General features: G+C 44.5%; 1 protein-coding gene across 4 annotated transcripts in view; it reads left to right on the top strand.

The window, feature by feature from the left end:
* Positions 1-16,876, top strand: part of LOC6609900 (mitogen-activated protein kinase kinase kinase kinase 5) — a 48,143-nt gene extending 31,267 nt beyond the window's left edge. The window contains exons 3-15 of one of the 4 annotated variants that reach the window (XM_032714262.1): positions 1,585-2,005; positions 6,203-6,301; positions 6,557-6,855; positions 7,577-7,664; positions 7,951-8,014; positions 10,574-10,612; positions 12,935-14,069; positions 14,130-14,256; positions 14,321-14,674; positions 14,740-15,183; positions 15,245-15,466; positions 15,527-15,653; positions 15,720-16,876. In XM_032714262.1, coding sequence (XP_032570153.1) covers positions 1,585-2,005; positions 6,203-6,301; positions 6,557-6,855; positions 7,577-7,664; positions 7,951-8,014; positions 10,574-10,612; positions 12,935-14,069; positions 14,130-14,256; positions 14,321-14,674; positions 14,740-15,183; positions 15,245-15,466; positions 15,527-15,653; positions 15,720-15,819 — 3,519 coding nt within the window. In that variant the 3' untranslated portion in view covers positions 15,820-16,876. The remainder of the gene's footprint in view (positions 1-1,584; positions 2,006-6,202; positions 6,302-6,556; positions 6,856-7,576; positions 7,665-7,950; positions 8,015-10,573; positions 10,613-12,934; positions 14,070-14,129; positions 14,257-14,320; positions 14,675-14,739; positions 15,184-15,244; positions 15,467-15,526; positions 15,654-15,719) is intronic. The other 3 variants (XM_002034514.2, XM_032714263.1, XM_032714264.1) reach the window with 3 other exon arrangements.
* Positions 16,877-16,998: the final 122 nt, after the last annotated feature.

Below are 16,998 nucleotides of genomic sequence, written 5' to 3' on the forward strand. Positions count from 1 at the left end.
GCATTTTGGAAGCCAGCCCAGATTGCAATAAAAACATCAAAAATGCAACAATGCTGCCTGCAGGACGAGCAAATGGGAAACGAGGTACAGAAAAGCAAGGACAAGCAATCAGCTGCGAAAAAAAGCAAAGCAAAAATAAACAAACTAAACTCGATTGAAGCTGCTGCAGTGCAATAAAAATCGCTTTATCTTCATTAAGTCGAGCAAGATATCATTGCAAAAAAAATAACACACACACACAGACAGACACTTTTGCACGGGGAAGACAAACAAGTGAGCTGGAGCTACCGCATTGAATAATAAATGCAACGAAAATAAAAATAAGAGCTCTGCGGAGGAGGAAAGGCGGAGAAAGCACACAGTGGGCGGGAGGCGATGGCGAAAGGAGGAGAAAGTGGCGTGGGCGTATAAAGTACATGACGCAGGGATAAATGGTGGAATCGTGTACACGTACACAGGCACACGGACGTCAAGGATAAAGGTAGCCGGATGGCAGGTGAAGGGCTGAAAGTGGATACCACATGCATTGTTGTCCCTGCGTGGGTGTATCTCTTACTCAGTCAGTGCGCTGCTTCAACTTCATGTCCTCCAAGGACTACACCCTTACTGCCCCTTGCCCCTACTTGGGTTCAACACAAACGAAGCGAACCGTAGCGAAATTATTGCAGCGAGCCTGCGAAGCGAAAAGCCAGTCTTAAATGGAATCTACTGATCACAGCGGCCACTTCCTGGCCAAAATAGTACGTTTAGGCCTAATGATCAGAAGAACAGCACTAAAAACCTTAAAATTATACTGAAAATCCTGTATTAAATCATCTTTTATTTAAGAACATCGATAAATTCCTTGAAAATGTTTATTAATCTTAAATGATTAATCAAATCACCCAATCTTTTCACGTTTATCTTCTATTGCAATTTGTATCTGCATTGTGTGGGGCTATTAAATTCTCAGATACACACTTTTGAAAAATTGTTCCTTCATTCCTTCGTTTTCCTGTACAACAACATCATGTTAAAATTACACTTTACAGGTGTATTTTTGGGTATTATTTTAATAATTATTATTATTATTTTTGCACAATTATTCATTGTTCAACAGTGAGGAGGGAACATAAAACCGATTTAACTCAGCCGTCTTGCCTGGCAACCTTTTAATATTCCTTGCAGCCACTCGCAGATTTCCACTTGATGACGCCGACGATGATATGGTTTTGCCAATGGGAATGGAATTGGGTGGAAGAAGGGATTTTGGGTGGGAAGAAATCAACCTGCAGGCGATTGTTCTATGCAAATAATATGGACCATTGCCTGTTTGGTGGCTGGGGGTGGTGAAATTGTGAAGTGGTTACAATGCATTTTTATGTGCAAGAGCGCGCGCTAAAAATTTATTGAAAACGAGCAGGAATATTTGCATGAATGAAGATGAACAGAGCGGCGATGCCCCAGATGCTGCAGGTGTGCAGCCAATCAAAAATTTCAGTCCGCCAGCGGCACTCAAAATGCCCCCACATAATCTCCATATTTTCATTGACTTTTTGAGAACCATCGGTATTGATTCAAGGCAATCTCTCTGATTTCTTGCAGGCGAAACGAATACAGAGCAATGAGCTGGCTGCCATCAAGGTCATCAAGCTGGAGCCCTCCGACGATATACAGATTATCCAGCAGGAGATCATCATGATGAGGGACTGCCGCCATCCGAACATCATCGCCTACTATGGCTCGTACCTGCGCAGGGATAAACTCTGGATCTGCATGGAGTTTTGTGGTGGTGGCAGTCTGCAGGACATCTACCAGGTGACCGGTCCCCTAACCGAAGTCCAGATCGCGTACATGTGCCGAGAGACTCTCAAGGGACTCGAGTACCTGCACTCCATGGGCAAAATGCACCGGGACATCAAGGGCGCGAATATCCTGTTGACGGAGTACGGCGATGTCAAGCTGGCGGATTTCGGCGTTTCAGCGCAGATCACGGCCACAATTAACAAACGCAAGAGCTTCATAGGTGAGTGAATATCATCCTTTTTTTGAGCGGTCTATTTTACATAAAAATATATTAGGAAAATTGTTGTTCAGTACAACATTTAGTAAACGAGACATCTGCAATATTAGTTGACATCAAGAACTTTCTCCGACAAAGTCAGAATTTAAGTGATGGGCGGGGCAAGGTGTCCTGCCACACAAAGTGTTTATCATTATGAAATGCTGTTTTGTGGCAAGCAAACCGAAGCATCAAAGCAGAAAAATGCGAGGAGAGTGTCCTGACAGGACCAACAATTGCGTTTAACGCTTCTAAACGCTTCTCACCCATGGAGCAGCTGTCAGAAATGACAAAGCACAAATAACAGAAAGTAACACACAGGAAGGAAAGATGAAAATTAGACACGGCAGGGAAAATCAAGTATACGTCCGAGTGGTTCCATTCCACAAGCACTTGGAAATGCGGTCCATTCCCTGAATGGAATCTCCAATTGAATGCAATTCAATTAGGAGTAGCATTATAATGGCTCCTGCAAGGAATTCTCAAATATAATCCAAAAACGATGGCGGCGGTTCCAAAGGGAACAATTCAATTTGAAGAATATTTCAAATGCAGGCGACGTAAAAAAATATACAAGAAGCAAACGACTGGGGGAGACTTACTGGACAAAAAGTAGCTGACCAGCAGGTGACCAGTCTGGCTCATTGTTTGCCATCCTGGGAGGGGAACAGAAATGGAGGGAGTTTTCCGCCCAACTTTGTTGTCAACGTCCTAAACTGAAGCACAAAAGCAAATAATTTGTGAAAAATGTCCCAATCGGAGAGTCGAGAGTCTTAGTTCGGTGGCCACATCTTTTGTGGGCTGTTCAGCCTTCAAAGTCGCATTTAACCTTTCCCTCCTTCCACTTCAGCTAAGTATTTTCGCCACTAATAGAATTCAGCTTTCCTGCAGCTTTTCTGCTGCAATGAGCAGCGTTAAGCTGCTTTCTCAATTCCAGCGAAGATATTTTCTAAAAGAGATACACGAAAAAAATATTAAAAATTGTTTGATAGCAACTATGAAAGACTTTATGGTAACTCAAATAAAGATATTTATGGAAACAGTGATGGAAAATTGTTTAAGGTATGCTCAATCCTTTTTTGATGTATTTTCCTCACCATGCTATCTAATTTAAAATGCCTGCCAAGGGCTTTAAGACCATGATGCCGGGGCAACGTGGCGTATACGCAATTTGAATGTAAATAGGAACTTATCAGTCACAAGCCATGTGCAGCTTAAAAATTGGGATGGTGGCCTGCATGGGGGTGTAGTTTGTCATGACAACTTGCAATCTAAGGACGAACAGACGAAGCAGCGATGATTTGCATGAGCCAACATTTTTTCGCTCGTCATCACAGGGACTTTCAACTTCCAAGACTTTGCAAATGAGATTTTGCGGTTACGCGTGGCCATCAGTTAAGCTCCCCAGAAGTGCCACAACCCACTGTCCGAGCAAAATTAATTATTTGAAATGCCTTTCGCTCTGCACTTAATTAAAATTCGCACAACCCTTCATCGGGCCGTTGACACTCGCCAGCTAATTAAGTTATGACAGCTGGCTCTTCACTCACTTCACTCAGTTCATGTCCTTCAGTTCGCCTAAGAAAAGAGTCACGAGTCCTGGCGCTAATAAAATCTAAACCAAGTTAAAGTTCATGACACTTTCGCAGTGAATAGATAGCGTTGAAGAAGGGGCATCATAAAAACCGGCATTTGATTTGATTTCATTTACGCCAAATTGGATTTTATCCTACTACGACAAAGCAGTTTAATTTTTAATGCCGACTTTTGTCCTTTGAGTCCGTCGTAAAAGCGAAAAGCTGCCATAAAGCAAGCTCCCGCAGCGCTAATTTGATTCCAGATTTATTTGAATGGACAATTCCGCAGTTGGTTGGCAGTGCATGTGATTAATGGACTGCAATTTGTGCAACGAAAAATGCCAACAAAAAGTACGCACTATATAGACACACATACATACGTACAGACAGTACCAAAAGGGGGAGGCAACTCAACCTTCCAAGTTTAACGACCTTGAGGTTGCCAGGATCCTTTGTTTCCTTTTGGCTCTTTGTTGCCACTTTTGGCTGCATTTTCATGACGTTTTCGAGCTGAGCGAGCATCTTTTGTGGCATGTCAATGTGGCAGAGTGTGCAGTGTTAGTGACAGCGATTCCAGTGGGTGGTGATGGGTGGTTAGGTGGTCGATTGTTTGGGATCTCCATGCCACTATCTTCCCCTGTTTGTGTGAAGCTGTCAAACAATGTGACGTCCGCTTACTGTTATCATTCCGAGTGCTCTTCACTCCAGCTCCACAATGCCATTGTGTCTATGTAGTTGTTGCCATTTCAGATGTTGTGGCGACTGCTGTGACAAATGCGGTGATAAGTACACACCCACCCACACGCACACCACGCTCCTTTATGCCCCCATCGACCATGTCTGCACAGGAGGACGAGGTCAACATCGAATCGTTTGTACTCCATGCATATGCACATAAGTCAATTGCTGAGCTTCTATTGATTGTTACAATGGCAGATATTCAAGCTTTTTTAAGGTTGCATATTTTTAGGGGACACACTGAGAAAAATGTACAGGATTAGAGTGCCGTGAACATTAATAAATGCACAATACTCGAGTCCTTTATTCTGTGCTTGTTTTTAAATCCGAGTAGTGAGTAGTCAATATATTATTATCCATAACATTATCTTAAAGAGTTTATTCTGCACCAAGAAGTCATGTTTTATTTTCCCAGTGAATCTTCGTCCTTGTAGCCAAGATAAACAAACAACTGAGATGAAAAAGGAGTTGGAACAGGCAGGAAGATAGAAGGGGAAGAGAAAAAAAAAACGGTGGTGGCGACAGCCTGGCGCTTTTATTATTCAATAAAAAGGTGCTTACGCTTGTGTTTAGTGTCATTAACAAGTCAATGGCAACACACGATGAGCAGAAACTTCCACCTCGGTGGCCCTGAGCCGTACCGCCCACCCATTTCCCATCCATTTCCCGCCCACTTCGCTTATTCAACCGCAGTTATGCCATAAACATGAATATGCGAATGTGCGTGTGTGTGTGTGGGATGTCCTTAATGCTTCCCAGTTCGCGAGTTGACGGAAATGCGTCTTGGCATTAAATAGATGCAGAAACCTAAAAGCCTGCCACCGTTTGTTTTTTGACATTTAATTCAGCTGCTCGCTGCTGTCTCCTTTAATGGCAGGACGTTTTTTTCCGTTTTTTGCTCCTTTTTTTCAGCAATTAACAAAATGATACTTGACTGGCTGTTGTTGCTGTCACTTTGTGGATAAAATTGCTTTCCCCTCACTGTGTGTGTGTATGTGTGTGTTCTTTTGTATCAGTTTCGCTGTGTGTGTGTGTGTTTGCACTTGTTTGTGTTGGTCTTTAATTAAAATGCATGCGAAAGTTCAGTTCAGGGAATTCGCATTGCTTCGATGCTTTCAATTCAGCCTTTCGATTCCGCATCAGTTTGCCGGATCGAAGCTCAAACAAGAGTGGAAACAATGATGATGACGAGGTGATGCTGGAGGAGCGGGCGTTGGGGTTTTCCCCTGGGGAAACCGAAAACCGTAACTTAAACTTGGCCAAGGTATCAAAGAGCCGACATCAAACCTGATTTTCCACCTTCGTTGTGGTTTAATTAAATTGAAAATACAATTAACTGCCACGACGACTTCCACTCATCCACTTGTCAAGTGAGAGGAAAATTAATTTTCTTGTGGCTGCCATCCATCCAAGGAAACTACTCCAGCAGATGCTGTTACTATGCTGCTGCTGCTGGCGCGGCAAAATTGTTGCCTGGCTGCAACATGGCGTATGAGTAATGGACGCATTAGCTCCACTCCTTGTTGCGATCATAAAACGTGCGCCCGAAATGAAGAGCAAAATGTGTCGCAAATGCCATTTCCACCCAACCGGCTTTGATTACCGCGCTCTGCATAATTCAGCGATTTGTTTATTTGCAAAATTCTCACATTGTCGCATAAAAAACGCTAATTAAATTAAATAAAAGCGCTTTGGACGGCACAATGAATAAATGAGAGCAACATAATCGACGGCAATGAAATTAAATATGTGAATGTAGCATAATTAGCTGAGGCAGCAAAACCATATGGGTATCGATAGCCTGGATATTTATATAATCATATATATATTTTTTTAATTCTTTTAGGTACGCCCTACTGGATGGCTCCTGAGGTGGCAGCCGTGGAACGCAAGGGTGGCTATAATCAACTATGTGATATTTGGGCCTGCGGCATAACCGCAATCGGTGAGTGAATTTATTGCAGATTATTTTATGTTTAATAATACAACGATGCATTTGCTGAATTTTTAAATTTTATTTAAGTAGTTTAGATAGTAAATAAATAATAAAGTAGTATTTGGTGCACTCTAAATTCCAAAATACTTAAAATTCAATTGACAATTGTTTTTATCAGCGGTAGAAAATCGTTAGTACTGGTAGGAAAACCACTTAAGAACATTCTACTACTTTTATATTTTCCTGTACACCACTAAAAAACAGAACTGGCTGAGCTGCAACCGCCGATGTTCGATTTGCACCCGATGCGCGCCCTATTCCTGATGTCGAAGAGCGGCTTCAAGCCGCCCACTCTGAACAACAAGGACAAGTGGAGCCCCACGTTCCACAACTTCATCAAGACGGCGCTGACGAAGAACCCGAAGAAGCGACCCACCGCCGAGCGCCTGCTGCAGCATCCCTTCGTCCAGTGCGAGATGTCCTTGCGGGTGGCCAAGGAGCTGCTGCAGAAGTACCAGAGCCCCAACCCGCAGTTCTACTACTATCTCGATGGCGATGAGGAGGTGAGTGCTGGGCAGGAATGGGGTCAGATAAGTCTGGGGATGGCAGCAGACACTTGGCACCTTTTGCGTAATTTATTTACGCTTTTAGTGGGTCAAAGCGGCAAAGCCAGAGGAAAGTTGGTAAAACCAAGCTAAAGCTAAGAACTCCAAGAACTCTTCAGCTCTGCTGCGTTTCGGGATTGGTCAACGATTTAGTGCGCCATTAGACACTTTTGGGGGCCTTATGCTTCTGGATTTGCTCTGCTCCGTTCCTCCAGCTCTCGACCTAATGAATTGGCCACCAAAGTCGGTCGAAACTAATGCAGCTGTCTAGACTGTTGGTCCCTAAGCTTATTTAACGACACTTGCAAATGCGAAATCGAATTTAAGTTTAATCGATTCACCAGCAGGGGCGTCCATTTTAAAGACATTTTCATGGCTCCCTTACAAGTCATAAATCTTCAATTTGTTTGGATGTTTTGGCCAACTTTTAGCAGCCGGTGGCAAATAAGTTTCCCTGGCCTTAGATATTCAAATTTTACTTAGCTCGCTTACTTTGCTGCGAAAAAGAAATAACGCATCACGCTCAAAAATCCCAATATGACTTTGATTTATGAGATTTTATCGCAGCCAGAAAATGTTTGTCGCCAAATAAGTGACGACGATGGTGAAGGTCCATTCTCGAAGTGTGAGTTATAAAGTTTTCTTTACCATTTTTTGTTTTTTTTTTTTCACTTTTCAGTCTGTGGCAGGAGTGCCACAACGCATTGCCAGCAAAATGACGTCACGCACCAATGGCGTGCCAGCGCAAAATCACACACTAAAAACAGGTGAGCTTATGAGGGAAATCTGCAAAAATCAGCAAATAAAATTTTATTACTGCATTTGGCGCTTTAAACTTGTAGATTCGTTTATAGTTTCATAGCTCTTGAGAAGTGTGTTGTTTATTTGTGAAAGATTTATGCGGTGCGCCTCGTCACTACGTGTATGCGTGGTGCTTAAAACGTTGGAAAGCTTTGTAATAAATTTTCCCAATGTAACTAACAGATTCTCAAGATCTATGATTATAATACTATTATTATTATTTCAATTTCGATATATTTTTCTGCCCCAAAGGCATGACGACGAACTCCACGTGGAATGAGCGATCTTCTAGTCCCGAAACGTTACCCAGTGACATGTAAGTGCCGACGAACCCGTTTCCTACTGCTTTTTTCCTCCGATTTGTCTGGACCTATGCTACAGTTTTGTCTATGGTTTTTCTTACTTGCGAAACGGGTTAGATCCGCTTCAGTTTTGGTACTTCGGTTTCAGTTCACACACTCACACACACTATCTCACACAAAGAAAACAGAAACAAACACACTCCACTATGTACATACACACACTTTACACTTGTAAGCTTGTAAATGCTGCCTGTGGATTCACCAGCTTTAAACTGACCCAAATCCATATGGAAGTTTTCCCACACCGCGTGTGGATGCATCAGGCGAACCATTGGCCATGCCATTAGTTAAACAATTCTATAGCCATTTCTACGTTTTTCTCTTTCTATACATGTAGTCCCAGCGCCGAGCGATCAAAAACGAAATTGAGCGGCACCCTGATTATGAACATGTCCTTAAGGTTAGCCAAAATAAAGGGGCTATATTCCGAGCGGCATTGCATGTTGCGCTTTTTATGCTGGCCAAAATGGAAACTTAAGACCACAGCACGCGCCCTGTGTAATTTGCTCGAAACTTTGGGCTTGTGGCACAGTCAATTTTTTTTAGTTGCACGTTCCTGGGGAGCTGTGTTTACTTTCGTATTTTGCTGAAATGCTGCTGCATTTTCATGTGTATATGGCTGCTACACACGCTTGCGCTTAGTTGCAGCTACGTGTCTCTGCCCCGGAAAATTCCTAACTTGTGCATTTTTCATCCACACCGCGGACGAGTGGCGAATCCCAGCACCAGTCCCAGTCTCAGTCTCAGTCCCTTACTCCATTCTCGGATGTATAATTGCAACCTGGCTTCCACGATTCCCCAGGCGGGCGCTTCAAACTTGTGGGCTATTTAATTGCCAGCCAGAAAAAATTACGTCGGGGGCGTAAAAAAGCCCTCCCTGCCAAGTATCCTGCAACATAATAATAATAAGGAGCCTTCAGCTGCCCGGATCAGCGTGGCTCGGAAAACAAGAAACTTGCAAGAAAAATCCTATGAAAAATTGGGGCTACAGCTACAGATAGATGGCAGCGCACTTGAAACTAGCTGCGAGCAGCGAGCAGTGAGTGGCAGGTTCTGGGGAGCAGGCAAAAGTTTCCAAGAAATCAATTAACGCAACAGCTAACTGGAGCGGGAAAAGCGGAGGATAGATGGATGGCACATCAAGCATACGGCGAGTTGGCATGCAACTGCAGCTTCAATATGTCAAGTGCAGTGAGAACAATGCTGGCTAGGAAAAGTAGAACTCAGAACTTCATAAATTGGCCAAAACTTACCAGATTATCAAAGGAGTAAAAACACTGCAACTATTTAGTTGAATGTAGAAGCAGGCTATTTAAATTGTTTTTGCTGTTTTACACAATTTTCGAAAAGTTTTTTCTTAGTGTACTAGACGAATGAGGCGCCATTTGTCATTTTAAACGATTACACATTGTTCTCCGCCGATGAAGGGGAGTGGCACGTTTAATAAGCCCTCCGCCGATGATGGTAGCATGGTGGGTGGGTTGGGAGACCGGGAGTCTGGAAGTGCTCGATTTGAGTTATGTGGCAAACACTTTGCGGCAGCCGCCGTTCGAGTGGCGTCGCAGACAACAAAGCCAAGTCACTCTGTCTATATGCATGCGATAGCGGCTCCAAAAGGGTCTCCTCCCCATTTTGGGAGCTCCTCCTAAGAAGCCCACTTTCGATGCTGATGCCCAATTTTATTGAAGCCATAAAAACGGCTGCGCCAATTTCAATGTACTGAGCGCTACTTACAAGCGACTTTCTGGCTAAGTGCCACGCCCCCGCCCCACCCCGAGAACTACGCCCACATCCGCTTGCTTTGTGGCGCCCGAAAAGTTTTCAAAAGCTGCCGGTTCGTCTTACGCCTTTCCTTCTCCTTGGAGCCGCTCGGCCGTCATGGTTAATTTCATTTAAACCGTCATAAGCAGAAAGTATAATAGGAATTTATTTTGTTTTTGTTTTGTTTTATTTTATTTTTGCGGCGAAGGCGCAAACAAAAAAGGGAAAATTATTAATTGCCTAGGCGGCAAAGGAAAAAGATTATGATGGTAGAAAATGAGCCAAGGATTGCCACATTTTTAATATCCCGTTTATGGGCTGCTTTTTAAGTGGAGTAATGGGCTGCGCCAGATGACATTAGGCAGAATTATGAACATGGCAAATTAGCTGATGCGTTTAATTGGGCGTTAGGACTGTTTGTCATGCCGCCAGCGGCATGTCCTTGCTGCTGGCCTTAAAGGATAATGATTTAAATTTAACACGCACACACACATAAAACCAAAACCCCGTTTACAACACACTCTGATATTTACAAGTTCTTGAGATTATTAATACTTTTGCTGTGATCTGAAAGTAGCTTTAGTTTTCTATTTGGGTCTGCTGAATAATTTTTCGAAACTAACTTTGTTACTTTTCCTACTTTTGTATTTTGTTCCACTTCTTTCTTATGTCAAACTAAACACAATGAAATTTTCTGTTTATTTTATTTTTCCTTTTTTTTGTTTCTTTGTTTTTGCATTTGATTTTTGTAGGAGCCTCTTACAATATATTGATGAGGAGCTGAAGCTAAGGTAACTACACCCACCTACCTAATGTATTCCTGTAGACTCGAGCCTCGGCTCTCGGTGTGTCCCACTCCTCAAAACAAAAGCACCCACCCCTCCCACATAGATCTAGCTGACCCACACTAACCCCATCATTTCTCATACTTTGCACTCATAAGCACTACCACCTATACACTGAAAGATATAACTAGTCTGCAAAATATTGATAATGATATTTAGACTGTGAATTCTAAATTCAATCTACAATCATTTCTTAACTGAATAATACAAGTTCTTACATTAGAACTAGCTCGGTTTGTCTTCTATAAAAAGTGCATAAATGAAGGCAATCACCACTTCGACTTTGATATAGCATTAAGTTTATCTCACCAAGGGAATACGTTATGTTTTGGTTCTCCTGCGCCACCTTCTCACATGTATGCATGCACACACACATGCAAATGAGTGTTTGCTATCCTGACAGCCGTCAGATGCCAAACCGCACCCACACGCACGCAAAGTCCTCACTGCCGGAGCTGCTGCATCATTATCATTATGAACCAGGAGCAGCAGCTCATCTTGTGGCCACCTTGGTTTATTACCGGCCAGGCAGATGGCCCATCCCATATACATGCTACATTTTCATTACGTTCCTTTTTTTCCGGCTCGTTCTGCGTCCATTTAAACCGTATTAAGTTATGGTTGCTGTTCCTCTTCCATCTACCATCTTATAAGTTAGTTCTTCTTGTTGCTCTCGCATTCTTTGTTTGGCCAACTTCTTTGTTTTGTCGGTTATTGTCTGGGCGAGGCTTTGTTCACTTTTGCCTCTTATTCCGCCTAAACTTTTGCCTTTGTCTATCGATGGAAAGCCATGGGGAAATGCTAGGAATTTCGTAAAATAGAGAGAGAGAGAGAGCAAATATAAAATAACCAAGCGAGAAAGAAAAACGCACGTTGACCATACGCACCGTGGGACGCCCGAAAATGACCCCTTCGATGGCTCAATTATTTGGCCGGGTGCAAAACCAGAAAAGCAGTTCTCAACTAATTTATACGGAACAATTGGTTTATATATATATTTTTTTTTTTGTTTTTTAAGGGAGAATTTATACATCGATGGGCGCTCGATTTGTTCAGCCTCTGGACCCTTTTTCCCATGTTTATTGTTTATTTATTTGATGTGTGTGCAAATGGGCGTCGCATTGCTTTTATTGTTATTATTATTATTGGACAGCCAAGGTCCACACGTAGTCGTGATCGTCCAGTGTTGATTTGTCCAATGTAGGACCCGAAATCCTCTGAAATATGCAGCATTATTGGCCATCGCAGTGTTTGAGGAGATTCCGAGGGGTCTAAGCTGTTTTTGGCCTTCAGAAACAAGACGATGGAAAACAAATTGCAATTATGCTAACATCAACTGAAAATTCAGAAAACTAATTCGGCAAATGGAAAATGGGATTCCTTGGGCCAACTTTTCGTCTTGCCCTCATCGCAAGCAGCTGTTGAGATTTTCCAGCAAATTCTGTTTGTTTTTGCTTGATTCCGACTTGTTTTATTTGGCAAACATTCCTGGCATTTTGTTTTTAGAATTAATTTTTCATGCTTTTTTTGTAATTCTCTTCTTTCCTTTTTTTTTTTTTGGAAAATTTTTGCTGCTGTTTTTTTGTTTATTGTTTGTGTTTGCTTCCCATGCTCTTCTGTTTCTGTGCATTCATGTGCGAGGCAATTTTCTATTCAAGCATTTTCCATTTTCATTTGCGTGTGTGTGATTGTGAATGTGCTGCGATGTGTTTTGTGTATCTTTGAGCATTTGTGTTTTGCATCCCATGCATAATTTATGGCTTCATATTAGTTCATTTATTTATTTATTTACCTTGCGACCAATATAAAAAAAACAACTACCAACTAAGACACCAATAAGTGGGCTTAACCCTCGCGGGTGGCGAATAATTTTATTAAAAGCGTAATCCGCTTAACACTCTACTGCCACCCTTGCGGTTTTGCCCATCGGGAGTTTATCAATTCGATTGCATGCCACAAAAAGACACAAACACAAATAAGGGACCCCAATTGCATGCCAGTCAGGATGAGCCGGGGGTCAGCTCCTCCTGCCTCCTCCGTCACACGAAACTCGAACTCGAACTCAACCACCACAACAGAACCACCAGAACCCACCCAATCACGCTCTCACCACCCCCCAAACAACAAGAAATTGAAAAGCTATATAGCCATATAGTGTTTACCTAACCGGTCGAAGAAGGACGCTCAACATCTCGGCTCTCTTTTCTCTCTCTCGCCTCTCTTCTCTTGATCTCTCGAATCCATCCGATTGTCTGAAACGCTCCGCAGAGCGACCTTGCCACTGAACAGCGACACCAAAGATCCACTCGCCGCCGAGTGCAGCTGCTCCTCCCACAATGGAGGAGCCGCCGGAGGAGGAGGAGGAGGAGTAGGAGTAGGAGCAGGCGGGGCAGCCGCGAACGGCAGCAGCAGCAGCGGAGGCGCAGCAGTCGGCACCACTCATCATCAGCACCAACAGCACCACCAGCATCACCACCATCCGAATCATCTGCATCAGCATCAGCCCCATCAATTGCCGCAGCAGCAGCAGGGACATCAGGCGGCACAGCAGGAACACCATCACCACCATCCAATGACCTCGTCCATATCCAGCGGCTTGGTGACCGCCAATGCCAACAACATCAGCTCGTCCGCCTCGCTGGCTTCCATGCCAGGTCTCAGTGCCTACCTGGGCATGCGCTCCCATGTGGTTGGCCACATGGGTATGGGATTTGGCATGGGTCTCGGCATGTCCAACCTGCGCACCACCAGCATCGATGCCGACGACGATGAACTGGTGGCTGCCGATGTGGCCATGAATAATGCTGCTGCCGCCGTTCCTGGTAACGGATCCGGTGCTGGCAACGGTTCCGGATCCGGATGCTCCGCCTCTGCGGCGCACTATCTGCGTTACAGCAGCAACTACCGATCCGCCGCCGCGGCTCAGGCATCGCAGGCGGCACATCCGCACGTTAACTCCAATTCGAATTCGAACAACGGCCATGGCCATGCGCCGATCACATCCAGCATCTCGTCCTCTGCGTCATCAGCTTCGTTTTATAATCGCCTCCTACTCCTCGATAATTCCAGCGGCGATGCAGTCGTAGGCGGCAACGGAGGCGGCAGCAGCAACATAAGCAGCAGCGGAGGAGTAGCAGGTGGCACCAATGGCCTCCTGGACAAGCACGAGCTGGATGCTCTTCCCCAAGCGGCTACAAAGTCGGCCGGTGATGGCTTCTCGCATTCCAATAGCCCAACGGCAAATTCCGGAGCGGGAGCGACCGGATCCAGGGATAACGATGGACCCTCGTCGAGCAACTCCTCGCATCTCTACCAGAACCTGCTGAGGAGCAGCTCTGGTGAAACGCCAGCGGGATCGAGCTCGGCGGGCAATAACTGTGATTACCGGCATGAGAACAACCAGGTGAGCGAGTACAACTTAAAATGGTTTCAACTATTTAACTACCTCTATTTTAATTCCCAGAATGGTCTGGAGGACTCGCCTCGACGCCATAGCTCCATGGATCAGCTGATTGGGTTGCTCGAAAACATGGGCAAGTCTTCGAGGACACGCAGCCTGAGCGATGGTGGCACCCAGGACGATGACGAAGGTGAGTGCATGTGCAATACCCAATAAAAACGTAAATTAATTAGTATTCTCTCTATATAAAACAGCGGAGAAGGAGGCGCAACCGGATCTGCTGAACAACACCCCACCGGTACCACCGAAGCGCTCCCACAAACGCCGTCACACGCCACCACGACCCATCTCCAACGGACTGCCGCCCACTCCCAAGGTGCACATGGGCGCCTGCTTTTCCAAGATCTTCAACGGTTGCCCACTGCGCGTGCACTGCACCGCCTCGTGGATTCATCCGGAGACGCGGGACCAGCATCTGTTGATCGGCGCCGAGGAGGGCATCTACAACCTCAACATGAACGAACTGCACGACGCGGCCATCGATCAGTTGTTCCCGCGCCGCACCACCTGGTTGTATGTCATCAAGGATGTGCTCATGAGTCTGTCAGGTGGGTACATGATTCTTGCTTTATTGGATGAGCTTGTACATAACCAAATGCAATCCATTTTTCAGGAAAATCCTGCCAGCTCTACAGGCACGACCTGGTGGCTCTGCACTCCAAGCAGACGGTACGCTTCTCGCTGCACATGAACAAGATCCCGGAGCGACTGGTTCCGCGCAAGTTCGCTCTGACCACCAAGGTGCCGGACACAAAGAGCTGCACACAGTGCTGTGTCACACGAAATCCGTATAACGGATACAAATACCTCTGTGGCGCGACGCCCAGCGGCATTTTCCTGATGCAGTGGTACGATCCACTGAACAAGTTTATGCTGCTCAAGCAGTGCGAGTGGCCAGCCATCAGTATTCAGGGCGGAGGTCACGGCTGCGTTCAGAACGGACATACGCCCGTATTCGAGATGATTATCACGCCGGAGTTGGAATACCCGATTGTGTGTACGGGTGTGCGAAAGGCCATGAACGGCTGCCTCAAGTTGGAGCTGATCAACATGAACAGTGAGTGCAATTAGTGATTGGAAATCAAAGATATGCTCATAATGGAATTCCGTGATTGCAGGTGCCAGCTGGTTCCACTCGGAGGACCTGGAATATGACGCCATGGCCACGATGGTGCCGCGACGCGACCTGCTGAAGGTGGTGCGTGTGCACCAGGTGGAGAAGGACGCCATTCTGGTCTGCTACGGCAATCTGATTCAGGTGGTCACCCTGCAGGGCAACCCCAAGCAGCACAAGAAGATGGTATCGCAGCTCAACTTTGACTTCAACGTGGACAGCATTGGTAAGCGATTGGATATGCATTCGCAGAAGATATGCCCTTCATTGTGCGAATCGATTTCAGTTTGTCTGCCGGACAGCGTTTTGGCATTCCATAAGCACGGCATGCAGGGAAAGTCGTTGCGCAATGGAGAGGTGACGCAGGAGATCAAGGACATGAGTCGCACCTACAGGCTGCTGGGCAGCGATAAGTATGAAAACCTTTAACTCTTGCTTTTCAGAACTCTTTAGTAAAAGGATACTTCAATTTCTTGCAGGGTTGTGGCCTTGGAGAGCCAGCTGCTGAGGACCGGCTCCCTGGGCAGCGAGGAGGGACACGATCTGTACATTCTGGCCGGGCACGAGGCTAGCTACTAAGCTAATGGGCGCCCGCCCAATCCACTGTTATATTTTAAATATAATCCGGTTCACCACACAAGTTTTAAGGGCTGTCGCCGCCGTCGTCGTCAACTATTAACTGTAATTTAATTACTCGTAGGCTAAGCAGTGAGTTCACTGATCATAGATGACTAGAGAGATCCAGTTGCATGCCGAGCGTTCGATAGCTTAGATTAGCGCAATTTTACAGCACCTAGAAGCGGCGGTCTTCGAAGAAGGGATCCACACTACCATGCACACTGACGGGGATACTCGGCACGAAACGCTATCTTTAGATCTGCCGATCACTCGATATATATGGAACGTCTTCGTCTACCCGATTCCGTTGTAGCTATATTTTTGTATTACAAAGAAATGCTTTAATTTATACAACTAACCTTAATGAACTACAGTAATCGCTACCTATAGTTATGTTAGAGATTTGTGTAAACGCTTCACAAAGCCAATATATACGTTTCCAAATAGTCAGCCAGCAGGAGAATCCACGTATACATACACTTAAACAGGCAATTATCCACACGATTCGAGACCCACTAAGGCAATTAGAACTAAACAATTATATTTAGTCTATAGCAATTGTAAATCGCAATGTTTTTAGCTGGTTAAACTGCTTTCGATTGGCTCAAAACCGCAACGGAAAATCAAGAACGAGAAATTGAAGAATGCGATATAGGATGATACGGTTTGTTGGGAAACAAAACTAGCTAGTAAGACTTTTCTAACCTAGTAACACGAATTCAAAACAAAATAAATGCAAATTAATGGTCTGTATCTGTATGTTAAACAAGTAAACTGATTGTCATAGTTACGGTTCTAGGCTATAAGATAAGCGATGAAAACAGACAACTTTCCGAACAGCACTTTTGTCGATTGAGTTGTATAAATATTCTACTAGATGCTAAGTTATTTAGTTCATACGACAAAAACAAAACAAAAACCGAAAATTACAAACTAATACAGAGAAAAACAACCAGATAAACTCACAAAATTGTTGAACTCTAGCTTAGTGCAAAAATAAAAAAATACGTGAATGAAATGGTTTTCTCCTTTATTTTAAGCTTTTTAAATTCTCAATTTTGAGTAATGTGTACATTTTTCAAGTAGCCCGCACTCTTTTGTCAAAACGCGTTAGGCATTTCTCAAAAATGCGTCTGTATC

This window comes from Drosophila sechellia, chromosome 2R (genome assembly GCF_004382195.2).
Source record: "Drosophila sechellia strain sech25 chromosome 2R, ASM438219v1, whole genome shotgun sequence".
NCBI classification, from domain to species: domain Eukaryota; kingdom Metazoa; phylum Arthropoda; class Insecta; order Diptera; family Drosophilidae; genus Drosophila; species Drosophila sechellia.